At 38.6% G+C, this 28,000-nt stretch overlaps 1 protein-coding gene across 1 annotated transcript; it reads left to right on the top strand.

Annotated features, from left to right (window-relative positions):
* LOC143041129 (protein SERAC1-like) lies at positions 1-27,677 on the top strand. Its single transcript, XM_076212880.1, has 14 exons — positions 1-101; positions 296-430; positions 2,801-2,865; positions 3,453-3,559; positions 4,388-4,477; positions 6,631-6,859; positions 7,211-7,345; positions 9,151-9,320; positions 11,016-11,160; positions 15,812-15,950; positions 16,842-17,233; positions 21,180-21,326; positions 26,000-26,066; positions 27,199-27,677. The coding sequence occupies exons 1-14, from the start codon at positions 7-9 to the stop codon at positions 27,272-27,274; spliced, it is 1,992 nt and encodes a 663-aa protein (XP_076068995.1). The 5' UTR covers positions 1-6; the 3' UTR covers positions 27,275-27,677.
* Positions 27,678-28,000: the final 323 nt, after the last annotated feature.

Here is a 28,000-nt window from a genome sequence, read left to right as displayed (position 1 = left end):
GCAGTTATGCAATTGCTACTGGTGTCATTGCAGGAGTGCACAAGGATTACTGCATTGCCTTGTTGCGACAAATTGAAGTCGTTTCACCTTCACACATGGAGGTGGGAGTGAACATTGATTTCGAAATATTAACTGATAACTCGTCATTCTAATTGGCAAGTATTTTGATTCAAAGTATGAAATTACTGTACTGATGTAGTGTGTAGTGGTGATGACGTAGTCACTTTGCCGAACCATACAAAATTGTATTGAATCTTCAATTGGCATATATTTTGAAAATTATATCCTTTTTCAGAATGACAACATTCAAGGAGAAAATGCTGACATATCGAAAATACCACCAGTTTTCGAGATCATTGTCGAAGTGGGCATTTGGCTCAACCCCAGTCATTGCCTTTTCCAAGTTTGGTACAGCTACAGCATTAATCCTGTGAGTATCATGTATGAACATGTATATATAAACGTGAAGTAATTTTGATTGATATTTAAATGAGATGGGCTGTGCAGTAACCCAGTGACCCAAACATCAGATCAGTATTAAAAATCCAGCAGCTTGTCATAACTGAGAGGGCTTGCCTCACTATGGGTTTTTCATCACTTTGTTGGAATGGGATGGTGAGTTTAGGTGAGTATTCATTGGATGAAAAGGTTAGAACATTGCTACTTGCGGCAAAGTTCAAGAAAGGAGGCAGTTTGAATCATGCTTAACAAACAAGTTCATAGTAAAGGCATACTTTATAAAAAAAATCCAAAAATAGGCACCATCATAGCCTCCTGTGAGGGGGAATTTGTGACATTAAACAAAAAAACATTGATTATATTGCTAAACTTGGCTTTAGTTGTGTTATTTTTAAATTTAATTTTCTCCCCCATATTTATGTATGTATCTAGAGTAATGTCAATTTAAATATCCAGTGACATTTATTGTTTTTGCATTTGTTTGATTTGCATAGTAGTAGATTTGAGTGATTAGATCATTTTTTGACAATAAACAGCTTAACATTTTCTTGTTTTCTTTTTTTCTGAAACCAATAATGAGTACCTGTAAGTGGCATTCCTTGGGGAGATGGGACTGCTTGGACAGACAGTCTAGGGAACAACAGCAACAACAACCTGTGAGTGACAGTCCAGCTAGACAGATGCCAGAATATTTTGATGCAACCTAAAGGGATTTTTGCCCTTCTTTTCTTTTCCTGCTTGAGGGGTTGCCAATTAAATAAAGCAGCCTTGCTGTGGATGTACTGTGTCATGCTCCATTACTTCTGACCTAGGGCAGTGGGTGGGATGCAGGGATGACCCATCATCCATGAGGAGCTAAGATGAAAGGGAGGAAAGGATGGTGGATGGGAGTGGAACGGGTGGGAATGAAATAGGTGGGAGTAGGTACTTGTCTTTTGACTTAGCTACCTCCCTTGTAAGGGGAAAGAAGCCAGTAAACGAAAAGATAGGTTTCTATGTATCTATAAAGGGCTTCTTCCTTGTTATAAGGAAGGTAGCTAAGTCAAAGGCACACACCCATTCCATTCCCATCCACCACCCTTGCCTCCCTCTTATTTTAGCTCCTCGTGGATGAAGGGTCATCCCTGCGTCCTGCCATTTAAAAAGGAGAACCTGAACCCCACAGTGGCTGACACCAGTCCTCGAGGGCGATGTGAAGAAATACAGTTTTCCAAATAGATGCATAAATATGTGGAATAGCTTAGAAGGTGATATTATTGTGGTATGTTACCACATAGTAGTGAAGGAAAGAATTAAGAAAACTCCAATTCTCTTAGGACTTGTTCCTTAATTCCCTCTCTCAGGAATGAGCTCCTTCACTATTGTGTGGTAACATACCACAACAAATGGTGATCCTGGAGTGACAATTATTAATACAGGAAATTAATTGTGGTGCACGTATATCTATAGAAAACGATTTCTTGAAGGCGTGACCTTGTTACAATATAGCACAAGCTCAAACAATACGTTAGTTCAAAATCTAAACATGATAATTGAAAATCAAGGATATAGATTAAGTTGGAACTGTACATGAATTTGAGTCTAGGTATGTTAGAAAATTAGAGAATAGGGGACGGAATCCAACAAGCGTTGCCCTTTTCATGTATACTACAATTAGGTAAAAAATACACTCTCTAGAAAGAAACTTTGAACTGCTGTCTGTTGTATTGGTGTGAACTGTTTTTGCATCACTGGCAGGAAGCAGTAGGTGGAGGAGGGTAGTCACCAACTGTCATCTCTCTGTATTTACCTAATGTAGTATACTGGAAATGAGCAACACTCATTGGGTCCTGTCTCCTATTCTCTCTTTTTTTTTTTTTTTTTATCATACCTTGGCTCAAATTGTGAAAAGATGTAAGAAATATAGTTAAAGTTCAGAGAAAGAGAGAGAGATCGTAGATTCAGTTTGGAGATGGAGTGCCAGCCCCTCAGGGCTGCACCTCCTAACGGAGGCAAAGGGGTTGGGATGATTGGAAAATGGGCAGCTTTGCTCTCCATCTTACGTGCAGGTACTCATCATTGGTTCTTTGGACCTTTTTTTTTAAGGGGACTCTACACAATCAATGTTATTGTGCAATAATCCATATTGTACAATGTTTTTGATGGTGTAGGGATGAATTGAAGAATGACACAATATATTGAAGACATCAAATGTACAGGCCAAACACGTGTGCCTCTTCAGTACCATCCACACACCATCAGTAATATTGTACAATATGGGATATTGCACAATAACATCAATTGTGTAGGGCCCGCTTTAGCCTAATGACTGTATATCTTATAAAGATTATTTTAAACCCAGAGGTGCTGTTGTTGGCAATCGCTTCCGAAAGGAGAGAGAAACTGTTGGAGGGAACCATGAATTAGGTGGGTTTGCCAATAAGTATTTTGTACGAAAGAAAATTATTGTGAAACGTCACCAATATTGTCTAAAAAGACACATTATTGAACAGGAATTCTTGACATTTGAACCCTCATTCCTCAGGAGATCTATTTATATTTATTTGGATTGTTTGAAAAGTTGTTAGTTTTTTAGTTACTAGCTACATGTTATGAATCGTCATAATATGTAGCTATTAACAAAAAAACTAACAACTTAAAAAAAAAATACATTCATGAGGAGCTAAGATGAGAGGGAAGAAAGGGTGGTGGATTGGAGTGGGTACTTTCCTTATGACTTGGCTACCTCCCTGGTAAGGGGGAAAAAGCCCTTGGTATATAGATAGATACCTACATATATGGTAAAAATTCAGTCATCTATCTGACCTGAACTAATTGTCATGTAGAATGATCAAACTTATTATTGGTTTGCAATGTTCACAATATGTCTTCTGGATATACATACTATTGTTGTTCCAATGTGATGTTGAAATGTGAAGTATGAAATATTCTTTGGTATTTTAATTTTGATGTCTGTATTACAGAAAGTAAGAAATAGTTTTCACTGTATTCAGAAACAGCTCTCCACCCTTTGGATGCAGTACAAGTACCGAGAAGATACATATTCACATGGAAAGGGGCAGAAGACTCCCTCAAGAGGCATCATCCGGAAATGAACGAGGTATGGCACTCTTCAAAGCCCAAAAGGTTTTCTCTCAGTCTTCTCGAATTTCTGCACGAGGGGATGGAAAGGCGGGGTTCACTGTATAAGAGAAGCTGCCTTGCTGTGGCGCTGTGTCTTGCTGCATTGCTTCTGACCCAGGGCAGTAGGCAGGAGACAGGGATGACCTTTCATCCAGGAGGAGCCAAGATGAGAGGGGAACAAGGGTGGTGGATAGGAGTGGGTTTATGGCTTTGACTTGGCTACCTCCCTTATAAGGGGGAAGAAGCCCATGGTATATAGATAGCTATAGTGATGTACATAGATGCATATTGGGATCAATGACAGGTACCTGAATGGGGTGGCCCCAAATTTCTCATTAACTTAAACTGTATTTCTTGCACTTTTTCGCACATGGCAAACTGACAAATGGTTACTGCTCTCTTCTTTACCACCATTTTCAGCTGGTGAAACAGAAACAGCCCCACAATACATGAATTTAAGAGCAAATTAGACATGGTGAGGTACAGAGACAGGACACCACGAGTGTAGCTCCCCTTCCCGTAAGATACAACTATGTAAAATACACTGATACAACATTATCTTCCCAGACAGATCTGCAGAAGGAGCTGAGGACCACTATCAGACATCTTAGGGCTGTTAGATTTCCATATAGTGAAGTTAAAGGCAACAATTGATTGATTGATTACATGCATACTAAAAGGACTATTCTTCCTTATAAGGGGGTGGTCAATTTTGTTGTTGTTTTGGGATTGTTAGTGAAGGGTATTGTAGAATGAGGTGCTCATTTTCATCTTTGCATTAGTACATATAGAATTGTTCTTACAGAAGATCAGAGTGATGCTTGACCTACACAGTCGAATAATGAAAGTTTTGAGTAAAATGACTGTCTCGTCCATCTCCAGCCATTATTTGAAGGTAAGTTTAAGAATTTTATTCCATTTATAGAGTTTGTATGAAGCTGTATAGCATACAAGATATACTTGAATGGACATGATATATTTCTTTGGGATAAACGACATTCTTAATCTAGTTACAATATGCTCAGATGTTTCTGAAAATGAGAAAAGAATTTCTCTTAAAGCCGTCATGGGACCTTTGAAAACTACCGAATCTGTGTTTGAAGAGGTTAAGTCTTTAATTGTTCTAACACTAGGGTGCACCAAATGTTTTCATGTGACCTGCCAAGATCAAGTCATATAACATATTGATTAATATGATTTTTAACTTACAGTCATCCCTCATTATTCATGGGTTTTTATCCGCGGTTTTGACTATTCGCGGATTTAAAAAAAAAAAAAAAGACTGTCTACTGCATGTGCCGGGCCAGGCATCACTGCTGACTATTGTGTGTGTATGATACTTTAGAATAAAAATACTAAATTCACCAGAGGTTTTATTACACATATATTGAGTCTGCCATCTGGGGGCCGATAGTGGAACCAAGCCGTTTGACTCACTCAATGACTCACCACCGACACTGTGTGGGTGTAGATTTGCTGTGACACTGTGCGGGTTAACATCTCGATAGCTCTCTCTCCCTGCACACCCACATTCTTTGTTAATCTCACAGAGTAATAATAATAATAAAAATAATAATACTGTTGGAACAATAATTATTTTTGTTTGCCGTTTATTCCCAGTTTCGTATTTCTCATAACAACAACGCTTGGGTAGTACAGTATGTATTCTTATTCCATCTTTTTACTTGCAATCTTTTTACTTGTAATCCTTCTGATAATTTGAGTCTTTATGACAAAAGGGAATACGCTCGACCACCATTGACCATTGAGGAATGACCCGGTCATGCTCCAGACCGTTTCTGTTAACAGTCTCTGGTTATATTTTATTATTCTTAGTTTATTAAGTGTTATTAAATTATACTTGTTAACCGCTGATATGTGAGAAGTGAATTTATTATAAGTGGAAGACATTTAAACCATGTTTCAACTGTTAGTAGAGAAGTGTGGCTAGAATGAAGCAAGAGAGTGCGAGTTTTGGCGGTGATATTCTGTAGATTTTCAGTTGTTTTCTCAAAAATAGTATTCGTGGTTTTAGCCATTTGCGGGGGTTTTGAGAACATATCCCCCGCGAATAACGAGGGATGACTGTACTTTGTTTTTCAAATAAATTTGTTTCATTTGAAGTCTCAACTTTAATATATTAGGTTATTCATCTATTATCATTATTATTAAATTTTGGCTATTTATTTTTATTTTATTTTATATTATTTTATTTATTTATTTTTCTTTTACTTAATATATTATACAGCCTCTTGAAATTGTGAATATCTGATTGTGGCTCTTGCACTGAAAACTTTGCCCACTCTTGTTCTAGCTGTTTCTTCTAGTAAGGATTGAAATGGAACAAATTGGTTAGAAACATAGAAAAATTAATAGCCTAAACGGACATAGTTTGAAGTATATAAAAGATATAGTAGCTATCTTAACCCTTGTAGATTTGAAAATGTTATAGAGTACAAGTTGGATGTAAAAGATTTGTAGTATGTGTTGTTTTATATGCAGGAGTAAGCAGGTGGAGGATGAGGTGACAGCAGTTAAAAACTGCCACTACCGAGTTGAACCAAGGGCATGGTTCATTCAATTCTATGCTACAAAGTCCTCTCTAAGAGGCAGTGTCCTAGCCTCCTGATAGGGGAAGTTTGCAACATTAAACTGAATCAGAAGGAAATATGCTAGGGGGCATTGTGAAAAGTAGATATGGCAAGAACATTTGTGAATGAGGAGATACAGTTGATAGTGATGACATTACAGCTGACAAGTAAAAGTACAGTAGTCAGAGCCCTTACATGCCAAAGTGCCACCCAGGGGCAAAGTTCTACGTGAGCCCCCCCCCCCCTCTCCCATCACCACTTCCCACCTCCACCACTCCTTACTGTCTATGTGTGTGTGTTTGGGGTATTGTGTGGTGTGTGTGTGTGTCTGGTGTGTGTGGTTGCATATTTGCCTAATTGTATTTACCTAATTGTAGTGTAAAGAAAGGAGCAACAAATGTTGGGTTTATGTTTGTACATATGTAAAATAGTTTCTTGTAAATTTGCACTTTTCTAGGTTGCAGAGGAGAACTGTTATAACTATCTTTCTTGCCACGGGCTGAAGAACATTTCTACTCTTCCGAAACAATATCCATATGAAGATGCCTGTGACTGGATTGACAACACGGATTTCTGGCCGATGCTCCGCTCCCCGAGACCTCCTAAACCTCCACGGTTTTCGAAATCATTGTCTTCTGTAATAACAGCATTGCTCTGCATCAGTGGCGAGGAAGTAGCATGCATGTGTGGGTTGGATTGATTTATTTCTATTTATTTTTTATCATTTATTATTATTATTATTATTATTTATTTTTTTATTTTTTATCAAAAGTCATCCTGATATTGACAACTTGAAAAACATTGATTATGCTGATACAGGTAGTTCATAATTTATGCAATATATAGGGACAGATAGGCATTGTGCAACTGAAAAATTGCATAGATTAAAGGAGGGGATTCTTAAGGAGTATCTCTCTCTCTCTCTCTCTCTCTCTCTCTCTCTCTCTCTCTCTCTCTCTCTCTCTCTCTCTCTCTCTCTCTCTCTCAATTAAGCTGCAGTTGACAGTATTTCATAGGTTAATTTATTTGTTTTTAAGCTCTTGTAGAGCCAAGCTTACTCCTCACATTGAAGGAGATCTATCGCAACCACGAAGACTTGAAAGTTTCGGTAGCAAGAATAGTTTGCAACCTCTCTGCTATCCCTGACAGTCACAGTATCATCCAGGAAACAGGTGAGAATTCAGAATTTCACACAAAAAAAAAAAAGTATAATTAAAGAGTGGGAGGGAAGGGTGGTGAATGGGAGTGGAGTGGGTGGGAGTGGAGTTATGCCTTTTGACTATGGCTACCTCCTTTGTAAAGGGGAAAAAACCCTTGGTGTGTGTGTGTGTGTGTATATATATATATATATATATATATATATATATATATATATATATAATAAAAATGATGAATAAATAGATAAGTAAATTTGTCATGCTATGCTCAAGTTGCCCCCCCCCCTAGAAATTCAGGGTGTATTTGAAACTTTGTCAGTCATCACATATAATTTAATTATATTATCAAGTTAAAGTATATCAATATATGATTGTTGAAAGAAAAAATGTAAAACACACATACATATACCAAGGGCTTTTTTCCCCCTAATAAAGGAGGTGGCCAAAGTCAAAAGGCATAATTCCACTCCTACCCATTCCATCCCAACCCAATCTACTCCCATTCACCCCTCCCTCCTCCCTCTCTCCTCCTTTCCTCCCTCTCTTCTTGGCTCTTCCTGAATGACGGGTCATCCCTGCATCTTGCCCATTGCCCTGGGTAATACATGTAGATAATGTATACATATGCTTATGCAGCCAATTTGAAGTATCTAGATATAACCCAATATCATTAACTGTATTTGTATAATATCTTTAATTTTGCCTCCCTCTCCCTACAAAAATTCCTGCAGACACCAATGTATTAACCAATAGGTTTCTTCCCCCTTACAAGATAGGCAGAATAGTAAACGCCATGACTATCAGGCATGTGAAATTTCTGTTTCCATGAAATTACACATATTGAAGAATACTTTCTTGCAGTTTGGCAGTTTATGAATATATATATATATATATATATATATATATATATATATATATATATATATATATATATATATATATATATGTATATATATATATATATACATATATATATAATCATATATATGTATATATATATGTATATATACATATATACATATATAAATATATATATACATATATATATATATATATATATATATATACATATATATGCATATATATATATATATATATATATTGATATATTTACATATATATATATATATATATATATATATATATATATTATATATGTATATATATATGTATATGTATATATATATATGTATATATATGTATATGTATATATATATGTATATGTATATGTATATGTATATATATATATATATATATATAATATATATATATATATATATATATATAATATATATATATATATATATATATATATATTTTTTTTTTTTTACACCCAGCTGTAAAAAAGTTAGGGATGAAATTATGCTTTTTGACTTTGGCTACCTCCCTTGTAAGGGGGAAAAGCCCTTGGGCATATGTATGTAAAAAGATTAATGACATGTATAAAATCATAATTGTTACTCACAGTAATCTTGTGCCTTCCTAGATTGATATCCAATACAGTTTGCACCAGATTGCACTATTTGAAGCTAGGAAGTGCAAAAGCTTTAACACATAGAACCCCACTTGGTTGCTTGGCTCCCTTGTAACCTTTTCTCTCTCTCTCTCTCTCTCTCTCTCTCTCTCTCTCTCTCTCTCTCTCTCTCTCTCTCTCTCTCTCTCTCTCCTTCCCCCTCTCCTTCTCTCTCTCTCTCTCTCTCTCTCTCTCTCTCTCTCTCTCTCTCTCTCTCTCTCTCTCTCTCTCTCTCTCTCTCTCTTTCCAGATCCCACTCACATGTTTGGATTAAGTTTCCTCTCATTTTCAACTTTATTTTTAACAGGATGGATGGAAATCCTGCAGATTCTTTCGGAAGATCCTCAGCCAGCATCTTTCCTCCCAGCTTGGAGAGCTCTTCATAACATAAAAAACTTAACGGAAAAGGACTCGGAGAGCAAGAAAGAAATTTATGTGGAGGGAGTATACCCATGTAATCCCCCAGACGTACACCAAGTAATTTTCCTTCTCCATTGTTTTTTCTCTCTTTTTATTTCATTTTCTTGTTTTTCTTCTTTTACTTTTTCTTCTTGGGTGGAGGGGAGTGGAGTGTATTTAGGGATGGAATGGGTGGGAATGGTTATTATCCCTTTTTCTTTTTGGCTACCTCCCTTGTAAGGGGGAAAAAGCCTTGGTATATGTATGTATGTATGTACTTTTTCTTCTTTAATGGTTGGGGAGAAGAATACTGCCATTATGTTCCTTTTTGTATTGTGAATAGGAATGAACCTGGAACACTTCATTATGTTTGCTCCAAAGCAACACCTATGTGGGATTTGACATAGTCCATTTCAGAAAATCAAACATACTTGCACTCAAAATTGACTAATTCCAAAAATATATACATAAAGTACAAAGCATATATGTCTGTGTCCTTGCTGCATTGCTTTTGACCCAGGGCAGTGGGTGAGGTGCAGGGATGACCCGTCATCCAGGAGAGCCAAGATAAGAGGGAGGGAGGGATGGTGAATGGGAGTGGAGTATGTGGAGATGGAATGTGTGGGACTGGATTTGTGCCTTTGACTTTGGCTACCTCCCTTGTAAGGGGGAAAAAGCCCGGGGTATATGTATGTATGATAAATTTGACTTTGGCTACCTCCCTTGTAAGGGGGAAAAGCCCAGGGTATATGTATGTATGGTAAATTGACTTTGGCTACCTCCCTTGTAAGGGGGAAAAAGCCCAGGGTATATGTATGTATGATAAATTTGACTTTGGCTACCTCCCTTGTAAGGGGGAAAAAGCCCAGGGTATATGTATGTATGATAAATTTGACTTTGGCTACCTCCCTTGTAAGGGGGAAAAAGCCCAGGGTATGTGTATGTATTATAAATTGGAAAGTAGGAGATGAGATCCAGTGAGTGGTGCTCTTGTCCTGTATACTACAGTTAGGAAAACAGGGACACATACATGGCATAGGCAGACGGGATGTTGACAGCTGTGGCACCTCTGCCGAGACTTCCTGTTTTCTGTCCTGGGGCATAGTGCACACTGCCTCATAGGTTCACTGGTTCGTGCTGTCACTTTGACAGGTTTTGCCGTTGCCGCTTGATGCTGGGAGGTTGCAGACAGTGCACACCAGAACTTCGAGGGCTCTGGACAGGTTGGGACGGTTCAGGGTCCATTGACTCCGTGGCTTTAGGACAAACGTTGCCAGAAAATGCAGGTAACTGTGCAGGATCAACGTGGTGTTATTGTTCTCAAAATTCTCAGTGTGTGATTCATGACTTGTCATTGTTCCCTAGGCTATGTGGCTGAGCAGTCCCATTGCCCTGAGGAATGCCATGGCTGGAACAGGGGTTTTCACACAAATCCCCTATGGAGTGTATATTGTATTGTTGGCATGCGTGATTGTGTGCAATGCAGTCTTCCGTAATGTGTTGTATAGTACGGGGTGAAGTGTTAAATCATGGAGAGTTATGATCTGTCCAGCATGATCCACGGGTTGATGGTCGTGGCATTCAACATCCTGTAGAACACACACACGGATCATCATTTTGTTGTGCACGAACAGGTGTAGAAGGCACACGTCTGGTCAAACCTTTAGTCATACTATCTTGTTTTATTTTATTTTTATCATTTTTTATTTATTTATTTTATTTTATTTTTTCTATTCACTTATTTTATTTTATTTATTTTATTTTTTCTGATAGGATTATGCTGTAGACATCGTGCTAGTGCATGGTGTAATGGGGGGCGCCGGATGGACGTGGAGACAGCACGACTCTGAGAAGCACAAGCAGCCAATTGCACAAAGCTATCGGAAGAAATTGTTTGGTGGCGAAGAGGATTTGCAAGGTGAGGGCGATCAGAATTAGTTCATCCGGAAACATTTGTGACATCAACCAGAACAAATTGCGTAAGAAGTCTAGGCAGTCAGATGTAATCAGTGGTGCATTAGTGTATGGTGGCTTATTACACTTTCTTCTTCTTCTTCTTCCTCTGCTTCTACTCCTTCTTTGCCTTCTTCTTTTTCTTCTCCATTTTCTTTTCTCCTTTTTCTTCTCCTTCTTCTATTTCTTCCCCTCCTTCTCCTCTTTCTACTTCTTCCCCCTCCTCCTTCTTCTTCTTCTTCTTCTTCTCTTTCTTCCCCTCCTTCTTCTGCTTCTTCCCCTTCTTCTCCTTCTTCTTTCCCTACTTCTCCAACTTTTTCTTCTGCATCCTCTGTTGATGGGGAAGGTGGGTGAAGAAGACACAGATCTAAGTCTGAGTTTTATCCCTGACTAGTCATGCATTAAGCCCCCTTGTGAAGAAGCCTTTATGTGAAACCACCCAGAAATAAAACTCCAATCCATACCTGTGTCTTCTTCATCTGCTTTTCCAACCTTGTCACAATATCTTGATATCTGTATCTGTCTATATACCGAGGATATCTTCCCCCTTACAAGGAGGGTAGCCAAGACAAAGGCACATAGCCACCCCCACCCATTCCACACCCATCCACCACACTTTCTTCCTCTCATCTTAGCTCCTCATGGATGACGGATCATCCCTGTCAGACATTTGTCAAACCCACCTATTCTTTCTTTTTTATTTACATTTTCAATATCTTACGAGTAACTTCTTAAGTGCAAGTCAAGTTCTTGCATGCAGCATTGGATGCCTGATGTACGATGATTCGATAATGCATCACAATATAAGATATACAACCACTCCTCGTTTAACGACGACAATTGGGACCAGTGTCGCCGTCGTTAACCGAATTGGTCGTTAAGTGAAAGTGTATACATATACGTACATGTACTGTATGTACAATGCCAGCAATACATGTATCTTTATTTTCGTGTATTTTCCATCTTTTATACAGTACATTAAAGCTTTATTTACTGTTTTGATAGTACAGAAAACCCTCAAATAACGCGGTGGTTAGGTTCCTGAAATTACCGTGTATTTACCTAGTTGTATTTACCTAGTTGTATTTTGCGGGAAGGGGAGCTATGCTCGTGTTGTCCCGCCTTTGTATCTTGCAGTGTCTAGTTTGTTTTTAAACTCATGAATGGTTTTTGCGCATACTATTTCATTGTCCAGTTTGTTCCAAGTGTCCAAAACTCTATGAGGAAAACTGTTTTTCTTCAGTTCTCTTCTATAGCTATGTTTTTTTATTTTCTTTCCATGTCCTCTTGTGTTTCTTTTGTCCCAGTTAAGTAAGTTCTCACTATCGAGTACCTCTGTGCCTTTCATGATTCTGTAGATGGTCAATAGGTCACCTCTCTCTCTTCTTTGCTCCAGTGTCGGTAACTCCAGTTAAGCCAATCTCTCTTCGTATGATAGGTTTGCAAGTGCAGGTGCCATTTTTGTAGCTGCTCTTTGGATTCTTTCTATTTTCTTTATATTCTTTTTGGTACTGGGGGACCACAATGTCGCTGCATACTCTAATCTAGGCCTTATCAATGTAACCAATATTTTTTTCATCATGTCTTCGTCCAAGTATGTAAACGCCACTTTTATTGATCTTAGCAAGTTGTAAGTCTCCCCGACAATTTTGTTAATCTGTATATCATAGGACAAGTCGTTCGTGATAATTACTCCCAATTCTTTTTCGGATCCTACTTTCTTTACTTCTTTGGTTCCAATTGTATATTTTCCTGATATTCTGTTTTTTGCTTTTTTCCAAACTCCATTATGCTACACTTCTTAGTATTAAAGTCCACTTCCCATTTCTGACTCCAGTTCCATACCCTATTTAGGTCTTCTTGCAGTGCTTCACAGTCCTCATCAGTTTCTATTTTCCTTAGCAGTTTGGCGTCATCGGCAAAGAAGCTCATGTAGCAGTTCATGTCCTCATCCATGTCATTCATATAGATAGCAAACATTATTGGTGCCAGCACAGATCCTTGCGGTACTCCACTGATCACCTCTTTCCAGTCTGAATATTTTTCTCTGAGCACTACTCTCATCTTTCTACCAGTCAGAAAGTCCTCTATCCATTTTAGTAGGTTTTCCCTGTATTCCTCCTATGTGTTCCAGTTTTTTTAGTAGTTTTCTGTGTGGTACTCTTTGTCAAAGGCTTTTTGCAAGTCTAGGAATGCACAATCAGCCCATCCATTTTCTTTCTTGCACTATGTCTATTAGTCTTGAGTAAAAGCATATTAAGTTTGTGGAGCATGATCTTCCTTGTCTGAATCCGAATTGTCTTGGGTTTAATATGTCATTGTCTTCCAGATGTTTTTAACCCATCTATTCTTGATTATTTTCTCACAAATTTTGGCAATGGTGCTTGTTAGTGATACTGGCCTATAGTTGGTGGGTTCTTCTTTGTTTCCTCCTTTGTGTATTGGTACAATGTTAGCGTTTTTCCAGTCCTCGGGTATCTTTCCTTCTTTGAGTGAGCTGTTTATTAAGATGTGTATTTTGTCTGTTAGTTCTTCTTTGCACTCCTTTAGAATCCAATTTGCAATACGACGGTATTGCAAATTGGATTCTAAAGGAGTGCAAAGAAGAACTAACAGACAAAATACACATCTTAATAAACAGCTCACTCAAAGAAGGAAAGATACCCGAGGACTGGAAAAACGCTAACATTGTACCAATACACAAAGGAGGAAACAAAGAAGAACCCACCAACTATAGGCCAGTATCACTAACAAGCACCATTGCCAAAATTCGTCCGGGCCATGTGATTTTCTGACATCCAGCCTTGATAAATGTTCTGATATTTCCTTTAGTGATGCTGTAAACTCATTCATGAGGGGAGATTTCTTGTTTTTGTCTATGTCACAATTCGGTATTTTCTCTCTGGTGAAAACAGATTTAAAGTGATTGTTCATGACTTCGGCCATCTCTAAATCTTCTGTGTATTTCTATGTTTCCTTGGCATAGTTTCACCAATTCCTGTTTGTTTTTAAGTTTACCATTCACATACCGATAGAATAGTTTGGGTTGCTCTTTGCATTTGTCTATAATATCCTTCTCATGGTTCCTTTTTCTCCTCTCTTCTCACATTAACATACTCATTTCTATAGTTAACATAAATTTGCCATTTGCTTTGTTTTTTGTCTTTTCTCCACTTTTTCCAAGCTTTGTCCCTTCTGTCTTTTGCCTCACTGCATCTTTGTTGAACCAACATTTAATGTACTCTCTCTCTCGCTTTTTGTCTTGGTGTATGACCAAATCCGCGTATGCTGACATGCCATATTAAATACCGGGGTATTTTTTTAGTTTCGACCATGGGCGCAATATAGCAATAGAAAATTAATGATTAATTTTGTAAATTAAAATGTATCAACGTAATATGCAATTTTGTGGGCGGAAATGAAAATAAAAAATACCTTGCTACAAGCAAATATGCTAATGAACGAAGTCGGTAGCATAGGATCGGGACGCCATCTTGTCTGTCAATTGACGGCCTCGGTACTTCCGATAGTACCTCGCCAGGTACATTTTCTTGAAGGAATGTTATGGAGCGGAGATACATGCATTCCTTCAAGCTGCAAGAACTTTGTATACCCCGCAAGCTGAGAGAGTGGTTGAAAAGCCCGCCAACGTCTCTCACAACGACGACAACGAGGACGAGCCGGATGACATTTAATGTGCTGGTAATGATTTATTAAACACAGGTTAGGTTAGTTTAGTTTAGGTTAGACGAATTTATCATCCTTTCTTTTCTTCGACGTCGACATTTATCATAACAAACATGGCGTACCATTCATCCGACACTACTTCGTTACTTACGAAATCTGTTTTAGCACCTTCTTAGTTTTTTTATTTCCGCTCACAAAATTGCATATTACGTTGATACATTATAATTTACAAAATTAATAATTAATTTTCTATTGCTATATTGCGCCCATGGTCGAAACTAAAATTTTACCAATACCGGTATATACTGTACCTCAGGTAGTTTTTGCAGCTTGCAGGATGGTAATGTAGACCTAAGCTTCAGAACACTTTACCTCACAGCTAATATCCACCGTACAAGTTCATTTATAACATCATACAAATTTGCCTCAGCCAACTTATCGTACACGACGTCATAACTTCGGGAGATTTACGTTAAACGAATATTGGTCTGTCATAAAGCCCGTCGTTACTCCGCGTTGTCGTTAACCGAGTAGGTCGTTAAATGAGGAGTGGTTGTAAGGTCGCAGCTGGCTAACTTGATCTCTTTCCCTCTAAATACCAATAATCACAGAAAATATGATCAAGCCAGTTTACAGAACATGGGGGTCACTCAGTTACAACTACAAAATAAATAAAATCAAGACACTGACGCAGGCATCCTCATGTACCCACTCATGCCTCAAGATGCCTGCGTTAGCGTCATAGTGTGGAAGAGGTTGATCAACTTATTATAAATTGCAGAGACAAGAGGGAGGGAAGAGGGTGGAGGGGAGTGGAGTATGTTAGGGATGGAATGGGTGGGAGTGGTTTTTATGCCTTTGTTTTTTGGCTACCTCCCTTATAAAGGGGAAAAGTGCTTTTGATATATGTATGTATGTATAAATTGCAGGCATGGACGACTCCTATACGTGGTGTTGGCCTCTGGATTGGCTCCTACCAACTCTCCCCGTGCCTGCTCGTCTTATTGCTGTTGATTACCGTTCCCGATGGTGGAGCTGGGGCTGTGAGTGCTCAGAGGAAGCTGCTGGGTACGTGTTGACAGTTTTTCTTGGGTTTCATTCTGTTTTTATATGTATGTATATATATATATATATATATCTATATATATATATATATATATATATATATATATATATATATATATATATATATATATATATATATATATATATTTGGGTTAGGGCATCTCTACTTGTGGCCGAGATGAAGATGATGGTAGTTTGAACCCTGCTGCCAGCAAGTTGGACCAAGGGCATGGTTCAATATATTCCACACTACAGTCCTTTGTAAGGGGCACTGTCATATCCTCCTGAAGGGAGAGTTTATGATGTTAAGCTGAATCGGTCATCCTTGAAATGACAAGACGATACTTAATATAGTCAACTTTGATATTTGAATAGAAAATTGATTATACATACACATAACAAAGGCTTTTTCCCTCTTACAAAGGAGGTATCCAAAGTCAAAAGGAATAAATCCACTCCCACCCATTCCATCTCAGGACCTCCTGTTGTGCCCTCCTCACCTATTGGGTGAAGGGTCAGAACTGCCTAGTGTAGGCCTTATGGTCTCTTGCAGTCTCCTTCATTTTTTTGTTCTTAGCTGAGCTAGTCACCCCCCTTTTAAGGGAGAAAGGGTCTTTTGGTACATTTACATGATGATGATGATATGGTTTAACATCACAAACTCCCCCCTATCAGGAGGCTAGGACGGTGCCCCTTACTAAGGACTTTGTAGCGGGGAATTCAATGAACCATGCCCGAGGTTCAACTTTGCTGGTGGCAGGGTTCAAACCGCCATCCTCCCAACCTTAACCGCAAGTAATGACGCCCTTAAGTGCTTGGCCAGTGAGCGTCTTGTACACGCATTTCCTGTACACGTATGTACATTTATTTTTTATTTTATTTATTTTTAAACAGAAGCACTTTAGAAGCGAGAAGTAAATGGCTGAAGAAAACGCTGGAGTTGGCAGGTGTCGGAGAACGCCCCATCATATGGATCACACATTCTCTGGGAGGTCTTCTCGTTAAGACCGTCTTGACGTTGGACACAAACGATGCATCACGTAGTGAGGGAACGCGAGAAACGGAGAGCGAGAGCAAATGTCCCAAATGTCAGAATCAAAATCGAGAGCATTCGGTTAGCGAAGAGCCATTTGATTTTACAGGCCGTCCCTTATCGTCCTTGGACTCCAAGACAAGAGCGCTCATATTCTACAGCGTTCCTCACTTTGGTTCGCCTCTGGCTCGCATCAGCAAGCACCTGGCTTTACTGTTTCAACCAACTGCTGAAGTTCGAGAAGTTCAATCAGGTAATGATGTTGAGAGATGAAGTAAATATCTTGGCTTCTTGTGGACGGAGGGTCATCCCTGTGCCCCGTCACACTCCTCAGGTTGAAGGCAATGCATTAAAGCACACTGTCTCAGCAGCAGGGCCTGGTCCAGTTTATCCCCACTGCTTCATTATATGGTGACCCCCCCCCCCCCTCCATCTCCACATCCACATAGAAATTTTAGAGCAGATAAGAAGAAAATCCCTGCAAGGTGAATATATTGCATAATGTTTTCAGCCATAATTTTTTTCTACATTTAATATACACATAATTTCTTAGAGCTCCAAATCTAGTCTCAACTTCTGAAATTCACACTTGTAATCCTTAACCTTTGCAAGGCTTATTTTCTTTTTCAAAACTAGTTTATTCCTCTGGGCTCTGAAATTGAATGTAACTGTGCATCCTACCATTCTAAGATCACAAGCTATATTAATTTTCATAAATGTATAGAGCTGGGCGTGTTCCTTAGTGTGTTCCTCGATGTGTTCCACTGTAGTTTGGTTGTAGTTAGCGCTCCCAAACTATTAAAGCTTAAGAGACAGGTTCATACCAAAATAAAACTCCAGTAGGCCACATACTATACCAAAGAAAAATTTCGTAGACCACATCCAAAAGGATGATGTACTGTGTCTTGCGACACTGCTTCTGACCCAGGGCGGTGGGCAGGGTGCAGGGATGACCCGTCATCCAGGAGGTGCTCAGATGAGAGGGAGGGTGGGAGGGGTGTGGAGTGTATTTAGGGATGAAATGGGTGGGAGTATTTTTATGCCTTTCCCTTTTTGGCTACCTCCCTTGGAAGGGGGAAAAAGCCTTGGTATATGTATGTATGTATGTACATCCAAAAGGTAGGCTACATACTATACCAACACCTATGTTGCTGTAATAGTTTGGGAGTGCTAACTGCAGCCAAACTAAAGCAGAACCCACCTAGGAATGCGCTCAGCTCTGTAAATGTACAGAAGGTCCTTTCATTCTCATCAGGAGAGTGGCTGAGTTAAAGCACTCTCCTTCATCAGAAAATAGAATAAATAAACGAATATGTAAAAAATAAGAAAGTAAAATAATTTCAACCATCCACCTGAATCCACTCTTCCCCCAAGAGGACAGAGTCCACTTGGCCAGATTGTGGTGTGGACCATCCAGCCCTTCTAAATTACCAGAAGAGGTTGGATGACAGCATCGTAGATAATGAGCAAGGATGTAACACTTCACCCCAGTACTATACAACACATTATGCAAGATTGCTTTGTACACAATCATGCATGCCAACAACACAATACACACTCCATGAGGGATTTGTGGGAAAACCCCATTGCAGCTATACTAGCATTCCTTAGGGAGACGGGACTGCTCGGTCAGACATTTTAGGTAGCGATGATAGTGACAACAACAATTCACCACATTTCAACTTCATGGGAATGAAGGGTTGCCTTGTTCCTCCCACACTGCCTAGGTCAGAAACAGTGCAGTAAGACACAGCTCTTCCATAGCTGGGCCTAGAAACCGAACCTGGTTTACCTCAATCACACATATGATGAAAGCCATTTTAAGTTGTTCGTAGATGGATGCTTGCTGGGGGAGTGGGTTACTTGTGATAAAGGTTTAGATGGTGGCTGTTTGAACCCTGCCAATGGTGAGTTGAACTAAGAACATAGTTCATTAAATTCCATACTACAAAGTAAGGGGCACCATCCAAGCCTCCTGACGGGGAATTTGTGGTGTTAAACCGGATTATCATCATCACATAGATAAATGCATGTCCATGCTGATTTGATAATTCAGGACAAAATGTAAAAGCTTTTGAAATATCAAGGCATTGTTCCTCAGTTATCATAGATTTTCCTAAATGCATGCAATGCACAACTGCTTGTTCAGATACAGTAAGTCCTCGTTATATGGTACATATGCGTTCCTGAAAACCTTACCGCAAATTGAAATTGCTGTATACCAAACCCATTATAACATGTAATAATAGGATAAGGCAGACGTACCTTCTCCCTGCTCTTTCCTCTTCAAAACACGAGTGGATACCATATCTGTGAATTTTTCTTACTGTAAATAGAATCGAGGGTAGTTATTACCAAATACTGTAACTGAATTTACCGGATAAAGAATTACCGTATAAGGAAGACTCACTGTATAAGAATGCAATGAAAGTCCAACAATAAAAAAAAAATCACTTATGAAAGCTAACATACAACAATAAATGGAGAACACTTTGTCATTTAAATATTGAAATTGTAGCAAAATAATTTAATGAGATGGTTTGTTCCCTCAAATTACTGTTGTATTTATAATCATAGATTCTAAGTATGGATGTGAGGTGACAAATGAGATGTAAAGGATGAGTATGGAGTTTTATTCAGTTTTGACCTCTTGAGCCTTCTTCAGTAGACTGATGATAGAAGATGGGAAACCTGTCAGGAACTTCCGTTCACTGGGATAGACTCTCCTGTCATGACCTGACAATCTTGCTTGACATCAGGATGAAAGGACCAAGACAAGGTCTGCTAAGATTAACATTTTACGACAAGAGGGGCAATTGCAATGAATGAAAGTTATTGTCAGGTTTTGACGTTTTCTTCTGTCATCAGTCCACTGAAAAAACCCAAGAGGTCGGAATGTCTGGTACTGAGTAAAACTCTGCACTCTAGACTTAATGTTTCATTTGCCTCCTCACCTCTGTATTTTGTCAATCTTTTTACGTACATAGAGTAAATATTTGTTGTTCCTTTCATGACTTGTCTCGGATATGACAATGTAGGAGGTAGGTTCCTATAGTAAATAGCTTCCGTTTGTTTTTAGTGAGCATATGTGTGCACTAGGCATGTACGGACACTATGTATGCATGTGAACATATATTAAAGGTATGTTTTGCTCCGAGAGATTATCGCTCAACATTGATTGCTCATGGTTCAGTAATGATCAGCAGACAATTGTTTGGAGCACTAATGTTTTTGAATAAGGTTGTTTTGCTTTGAGCTGCAAAATTTGAGGCTGATAATATGAACTGAACCAACAAATGTGTTTACCTAAATATGATGCCAGGTATGATACACGGCATCTGCCATTGGCTGTGGTAGGCTAATAATCACACTGAGCAAAACATATCCTAAGCCATGGATGCTTGCAGTGCATGTATGATTTCGTATACACTCAACTTTTGATTTAATGGCTCAAACTAAGTCCTGCCATAATATGACCATTACATACAACTAGGTCTTTTACACTTGCCAACCACCACTTGTGTGGACATTTGGGCCCAGGACTTAAACCCGCCTCGGGAATTGGCCCGGGACATAAAACACCACCAATTGGGTTTGTGTCCTGAGCCCAAATGTCCTCACAAGTGGCAGTTGGCAGGTGTTGGATTAAGAAACATGGGTATATCAAGATATCATCTTCACAATCTTTGCTAAGTCTGATATTAGAATACAGTAAAGATGTTTGATTTTTTATATCTATTGGATCAGTGTTGCCCCCCTTCTGTCTGTTAAAAGGAGGGACGGGTTTATATTACAAATAATGTAGTCTTTATTTATTGTACTTCTTCCTGTCTACAAACTTGGGAAGATAAACAGGTTTAATTTTAATGCTCTTGGGGTTTCATCTCTGTCTTCATTGGTTAAACTTGATTTTAGATTCATCTATTTCCACAAGTTTTTTTCAACTTAAAAATTATTCATTTCTTGTTACATTTTATTCAGAATTTTAGATATATTGTTTGTTGGTTTCAGTATGTGTAGTAATTAGCTACAATGCAGTGTAGATACCATTTATGTCTGGGCCTGTGATGTAAGAACTCAGATAGAAAGACAATCACAAGTTTACTTATAAACATAAGAAGAGGGAGACATATATAGAACTTACTTTGCAGTTCTGAACAAGAGTTCACATGAAATGTAATTTTCATTTTTGACTCCAGGATCAAAGTCGCTGAAAGAACTAAACGAAAAATTTATCAAGTCTGTGAAGAACAGAGGTTGGGAAGTGCTGAGTCTGAACGAGTCGAAGCCATCCATCCACCACAAAACGGGACTGGAGTTTGTCTTCGTTCCTCCCGAGTCCGCAGGTAGTGTACTCTTTATTGCAGGAGTTGGCAACCTCTGGCTTAGGACAGGTTACCCTCTGGCTTAGGACAGGTTACCCTGGTATGTCAATTGGTTTTGAAACCTTGTTACAGTATGAAAAAATGACATCACTACTTCATATAAATCTTGATACTGTAACCTTGTTACAGCATCAAAAAATAACATCACTACTTCATATAAATCTTGATACTGTAACCTTGTAACAGTATAAAAAAAGATCACTACTTCAAATAAATTTTGATACTGTAACCTTGTTACAGTATGAAAAAAATAACATCACTACTTCATATAAATTTTGATACTGTAACCTTGTTACAGCATCAAAAAATAACATCACTACTTCATATAAATTTTGAAAGTAATAAAAGCATGGAACATAAGAGAGGAAGAGAGGAGGAGTTTGAATGTATTTGAGATGAGGTGCCTGAGAAGTATGGTAGGGGTTAGTAGGTTGGATAGAGTGAGAAACGAGGTGAGGAGGAGAACGGGTGTGGAAAAGGAGTTGGGAGATAGGGTTGATGAAAGAGTATTGGGATGCTTTTGGACACATGGTAAGAATGAGTGAAGGAAGACTAGTAAAAGAGGTGTGGAAGGCAGAAGTGGAGGGAGTGAACATGAGGGGGTGACCTAGGATGATATGGATGGATGGGGTAAAAGGGGCTTTGGGGAAGAGGGGAATGTCTGTTGAAGCAGGGAGTTGGCAGAAGATAGGGGTGAATGGAGAGTGGTTATGTATGGATGATGCCGTGATGCATGATGGGGAGTGGGTGGGGATGGGGGTTGAGTGAGTATGTGTGAATGATATTTTGACATAGCCCAAAGGGATTTCTCCCCATCTTCTCTTTTTCTGCATGATGGGACAGAGAGGGGGGTCACTGATTAATTGAAGTGACCTTGCTGTAGATGTGCTGTGTCTTGCTGCATGGTTTTTGACCCAGGGTAGTGGGCAAGATTCAAGGATGACCTGTCATCCAGGAGGGAGGGAGGGAGAAAAAAAAAAAAAGTGGTGAGTGGGAGTGGAGTATGTGGAGATGAAATGAGTGGGAGTGGATTTATGCCTTTGAATTTGGCTACCTCCCTTGTAAGGGAGGAAAAGATCTTGGTATGTGTATGTATGGACTTTAAGTAAACAAGATAAGAAAAGAGATCAAACTAAAACCATATTGTTTAGGATTTAACATTTACAGGCATCCCCCACTGGAATAAAAGTGCATATGAATTTACATTAATTTGTGCACCCAGAAGTACTGTTGGCACACAGGGTTTTACAAAGCAAGGAATCTAGCACAGTTTCTTCCAAAGGTTGCTAACTTTAGTGTAGCAGATGTGATAGTTTTTATTATTGTTAATCCCCGGCATCGGCATCCTGATTATTTTGTAGTTGTAACTGAATGACCCCCGTGTTCTGTGAACAGGCTTGATCACATTTTCTTTGATTATATTTATTCAGGGTGAAAGAGAATGGGTGTAACAGTAGTAACTTTATATCTTATAATGTGCCTATTGTGATGCATCATCGTACATCAGGCAACCCAATGTGCACAGAAGTATTTAACTCATGTGGAAGTTTAACCTGGGGGTTGTTGTAATATCAAGTTTGATGGTCTTTCTTTGATTAGTTATCTGGGTGTGAATATGTTGCTTTGTGGATGGTTTGTGTTGTTTTAGATTGGTAGGTTGTGGTAAACATTACATAAATATAAGCAGTTTCCTTTCTCACTCACCACACACCAGGTAGGGCGATGCCCTGTCAGCGATGATGCCTCACGAAGTCCCTCCACAAGTCCCTATCAGCATACAGCTGCACACTCTCCACCTCTTCCATAGTTCTTCCTCTTGACTCTATGGCTTGTCTGATACCGTCTCTCCATCTCTTCCTGGGTCTTCCTGTTGGACGCTTTCCTTGTGGCTGCCACTGGTAGTATTTTAATGGGTACTGATGCTCATTCATCCTCATGACGTGGCCAAACCATCTTAATTGGCTTTTCTCTACATATTCTAATATTGGCTCTATTTCCAGCTCTCTTCTTATTTTTTCATTTCTTATTCTGTCACACCTTGTTACACCTTTTATTATTCGCAGTACTCTCATCTCTGCTGCTTGTATCTTACTTTTCAGCCTTTCTGTCAATGTCCATGTTTCTGACCCATATGTTAGAACTGGTCTTAAAATATTTTTGTAAATTGTTAACTTAACCTGCTTGGGTATAAGTTTTTCTCGCATCAATGGATATAGCGTTCTTAAATTATTTGTATGGCACTGTATTCTATTTAATATTTCTTTTTCCATATGACACCTTTCATCTATCTTTACTCCTAGGTATTTAAATTCTTCAACTAATTTCAGTTTTTCGCCTCCCAACCATATTTCTATCTCTTCTTTTTGCCTTGCGACCATCATTACTTCTGTTTTATTTGTGTTTATTTTCATTTTCACTCTTTTCAATGCACTGTTCCAAGCAGTTAATGTATTTTGAAGTTCAATGGGGTTGTTTGCAACCAGTGCAATATCATCTGCGTATGCCAATGTAATAACTTCCTCTCCAGATCTCAAATTTTTCATACATTTGTCCATAAAAAGTACAAAAAGCAATGGGGATATAACCCCACCTTGTCTTACTCCAGAATTTACATCAAACCAGTTATCCTCGCGAGTTTGTGTTCTTACAGCGCTGGTACATTTACTATATAGACTTTTGATTGATCTAACAAGTAATCTATCTACACCATATATAGGGTCTTCCAATGTATCACAAATCATCTTCCTTGGTAGCCTGTCAAAGGCTTTTTCTAAGTCAACAAAAGCTATACACACTGGTTGATCCCATTCCCATCTCTTCTCCATCAGCATTTTCAAGGAGAAAATTGCATCTGTTGTACCTCTCTCAGGTCTAAATCCATACTGTCCCTCCTCTAATTTTTCTTATACTGTAGCTCTTAACCTTCTTTCAAGTATTCTTTCATATATCTTCTCCACATGTGATAATAAGGATATTCCTCTCCAATTTTTGCATTCTGACTTGTCGCCTTTCTTTGGTACTTTACATATAATGGCTTTCCCCCAATCCTCTGGTACTCTACCTTCACACCAAGCTACATTGAAAATTCTCGTTAGCCACGTGACTGTGTTTTCATTTCCTTTTAGCAGCTCTACAGGTATGCCATCGCATCCAGGACTTTTTCCATTTTTCATTTTACTGATGGCAACTCTAGTTTCTTCGATAGTTATTTCGTGGTAGTAGTTTAGTCTCAGGCTGGTGTTTTCACGGTCATCGTCCAATTCCTGAGGATTCAATAATTCTGAGAAATATTCTCTCCACCTTTCATCTACTTCGTTCTCATCTGTTAATAACACTCCGTCTTTATTCTTAATTGTATTTACTACTGTTTCTTCGCCCCTTTTATAACTCTTCGCCAAACTATATATGAGCTTCCTAGTTCCCAGCAGATCCTCTTCAAGCTCTTTTCCCAATTTCTTCCAAGAATCTCTCTTGGCTCTTGCTTTTACTGTCTCTGCTACGTTTCTTGCTGTTTCGTATTCCAATCTATTTTCTGGGGTCCGTCTTCTCATCCATCTTCTAAAAGACTGACTCTTCTTTTTAACAACATCCCGGACTTCATCCGTCCACCATATAGTTTTCTTTTTTCTCCCACCACTTATTTTCTTGGTCTCCAGGACCTCTTTTGCTATTTTTGTAATTTTATCCTTCATGCCTATCCATTCTTCTTCAATGTCTCTGGTTTCTTCCGGCTCGCTCAGATAAACTTCTGAAATCTTTTCCTTATATAATCTTGCCTTTTCTGGTTCTTTTAGATTCTCTAATTTAATTCTTTCTCTGACAAGTTTTTTCATTGGCTTTGGCTTCCTAATGTTTAGTTTCGCAAGAACTAAACGATGATCCGAGTCAAAGGAAACCGATGGTATGCTCTTGACATCTTTGAAAAGTTTCTTGTTAGTTGTTAACATAAAGTCAATCAGTGATTTTTCAGTATATTCACCAGTTACGTTATTCCACCGATACCAGCTCCATTTATGACTTTCTCTATGCTGGTAAAAGGTATTCATCACAGACATGCTATTACCTATGCAGAAATCTATCAGTCTTTCTCCTTCATCATTTCTTTCTCCAACACCATGTGCACCGATGACGTTTTCTATATTATTCCTCTGTCTTCCTACATGTGCATTCATGTCTCCCATGACAACTTTGATAGTATTTCCACATGAATCCAGGGTACTTTGTAGTTTTGTATAGTATTCTACTTTTTCTTCTTGAGGCCTTCCCTGGTGAGGTGCATATACCTGCACAAAAGTTATTCTTTCTGCATCCACTTTTATTGTTATTGCTAGAATTCTTTCATTAATATAAAAAATGTTCTCTACTTTTTCTGCAATAGTTGGTGTTAGAATAAAAGCCACCCCATATTTTCTTTCATTATCCATTCCTTTGAAAATTAGCTGGTAGTTGTTGTGAATTACTTTTGTTCCCTCTCCAAGAAGTCTGGTTTCACATATTCCCATTATTTCAATGTTTCTGTCAGTCATCATGTCTACGACTTCTTCCAACTTATCATTCATTGTAGAGGCATTGATGGTTGCTATTCGTGTATTCCTTAAAGAAGGTTTCCTTATTGATCCTTTTTGTTATTGCAGATATTGGAGTTGGCCATTTTTATGAAGTGGAAGCAACACATTTGGATATATGCAAACCAGTTAGCCAGTGAAGTATCTTCTTGTTTACTACATACGTATACCAAAAGGCTTTTTCTCCCTTTTTAATGACCCTTCTTTTTAGGCTAATTGTTGGAGTTCACCAGGGCCTTGACTTCTTGTATGATGAACCTAAAGAGAGGAGCAGGCAGTAAGAGGGAAATAGGATGGACTTTCATCCACAAGGAGCTAAGGTGGGAGGGAAACAAATGGGTGGACTTGGGTAGCCCTCCATAAAAGGGGTAAGAAGCCTTTGGTACATAGAAATAGACTTTCTCATTTATTATGGAGGCTAAGAGTGTACCTCTTTATGTAGGACTTTTTGAAATAGAAGGAAATTTACTGTATTATACCTTTTGACTTTCTCACTTATTAAGGAGGAGGGTTAAGATGGTGCCTCTTTATGGAGAACTTTTTGAAATGGAAGGAAATTTCCTGTAGTATGCCTTTATTGGGCCACACAGGTGGTTGTCAGTTCTGTTCCTAGGACCCACTGTGGGCTATGTCTATGTCATGTTGGTTCTCAGCAACCTTGCCCAGGTGAGGAAGCGACCCAACATCAGTATATATATAAAGATGGGGCTTTGCTCTACAGGGGTTTCTCACTTCCCACAGCATGGGAGTTGGATGGTGAGTTGTGACTTATAAACTCACTTGCTGGACAGAGGATGTAAGAGAAATAGAGATAGTAGGAGAGGAACATGAGAATGGAGACTGCAAGAAACCATAAGGCCTACACTTTGCAGTTCCATTTCCATTACCACCTATCATTCACAACCAGTTATCTTTCTCTTAAATAGTTTCAGTGCTCACTACATGGTTAATAAGTCTCTTCCATATGTTTACTCTGTTGGTATACTAGTTCTTAAATATAAATTTGTCCAGTCCAAATCCTTTACTACTGGTCCTACCCTGCTGTCCTCATATGATGACCTTGCCTAAATCACCCTTGTTGAAGCCCTTGACCCATTTGAAGACCTCTGTTAGATCACCTGGCACTATGTCTTTACAGAGAGTACAAGTTAAGGTGCCTAAGCCTGGCTTCATAAGGTAAATTTCTGAGCCCATGTATTATTTGGGTCACTCCTCTATTGTACTGTAACAGACCTTAAATTATAATTTAATTTTCATTTTTTTACCAGGTCATCTAAATCGTTCACCGTAGTTAAGGACTTCGTTTTGAAGATTGTTACTCAACCAAACAGAAAAGAGGAATAGCACTGACAAAACTATAGTAAACAGCTTGAAGTACTTATGTAAATATGTATTATTTATTTTGTTTTGAAATTTAGTTAGTTTTATATGTATAGAGATTTTTATTAATATAAAGAGTCTATTTATGTAGAGGAAGTGTTATATTGAGACAGCAAGATTTGGGCTTAAATTCCCGTGAGCTTTATATATTATGTGATTTTTCATCTGTGAATGCAACACATAGATTTGATAGTTTATTTTTCTCAGATTGTATTGGTTATAGAAGTCTTCAATCAGGGAATGCTCTGCAACTATTTTCAAAATGTCCACTAATTGTGAAATGTAAATCTTCTGTTGTTTGTAAATAGAATATTTTATTTTTTCTTATGTATTGCAATGTGAATATATAAATATGAACAAGTAGAAATTTACTCTCATTTTCATCACCAAAGAGTGGGGGTCACTGATTAAGTGAAACAGCCTTGCTGTAGATGTATGGTCTTGCTACATCACCTCTGACCCAGGGCAGTGGGCGAAATACAGAGATGACTCATCATCCACGAGGAGCAAAGAAGAGGGTGGGGAAGGGTGGTGGATGGGAGTGGAATGGTTGGGAGTAAGTGTATGCTTTTGGCTTGGCTATCTCCCTTATAAGGGGGGAAAAGCTCTTGGTATATAGATTCATTACCCGGCAGATGGGTTCATGTGATGTGCATGATCACATCACAAGAAAAAATAGGAAGATATATC

This window comes from Oratosquilla oratoria, chromosome 30 (genome assembly GCF_046742065.1).
Source record: "Oratosquilla oratoria isolate Oo_2021 chromosome 30, ASM4674206v1, whole genome shotgun sequence".
In the NCBI taxonomy this organism is placed as follows: Eukaryota; Metazoa; Arthropoda; class Malacostraca; order Stomatopoda; family Squillidae; genus Oratosquilla; species Oratosquilla oratoria.
Note: the sequence above shows the minus strand (reverse complement) of the source record. Positions and strands in the feature narration are given on the sequence as shown.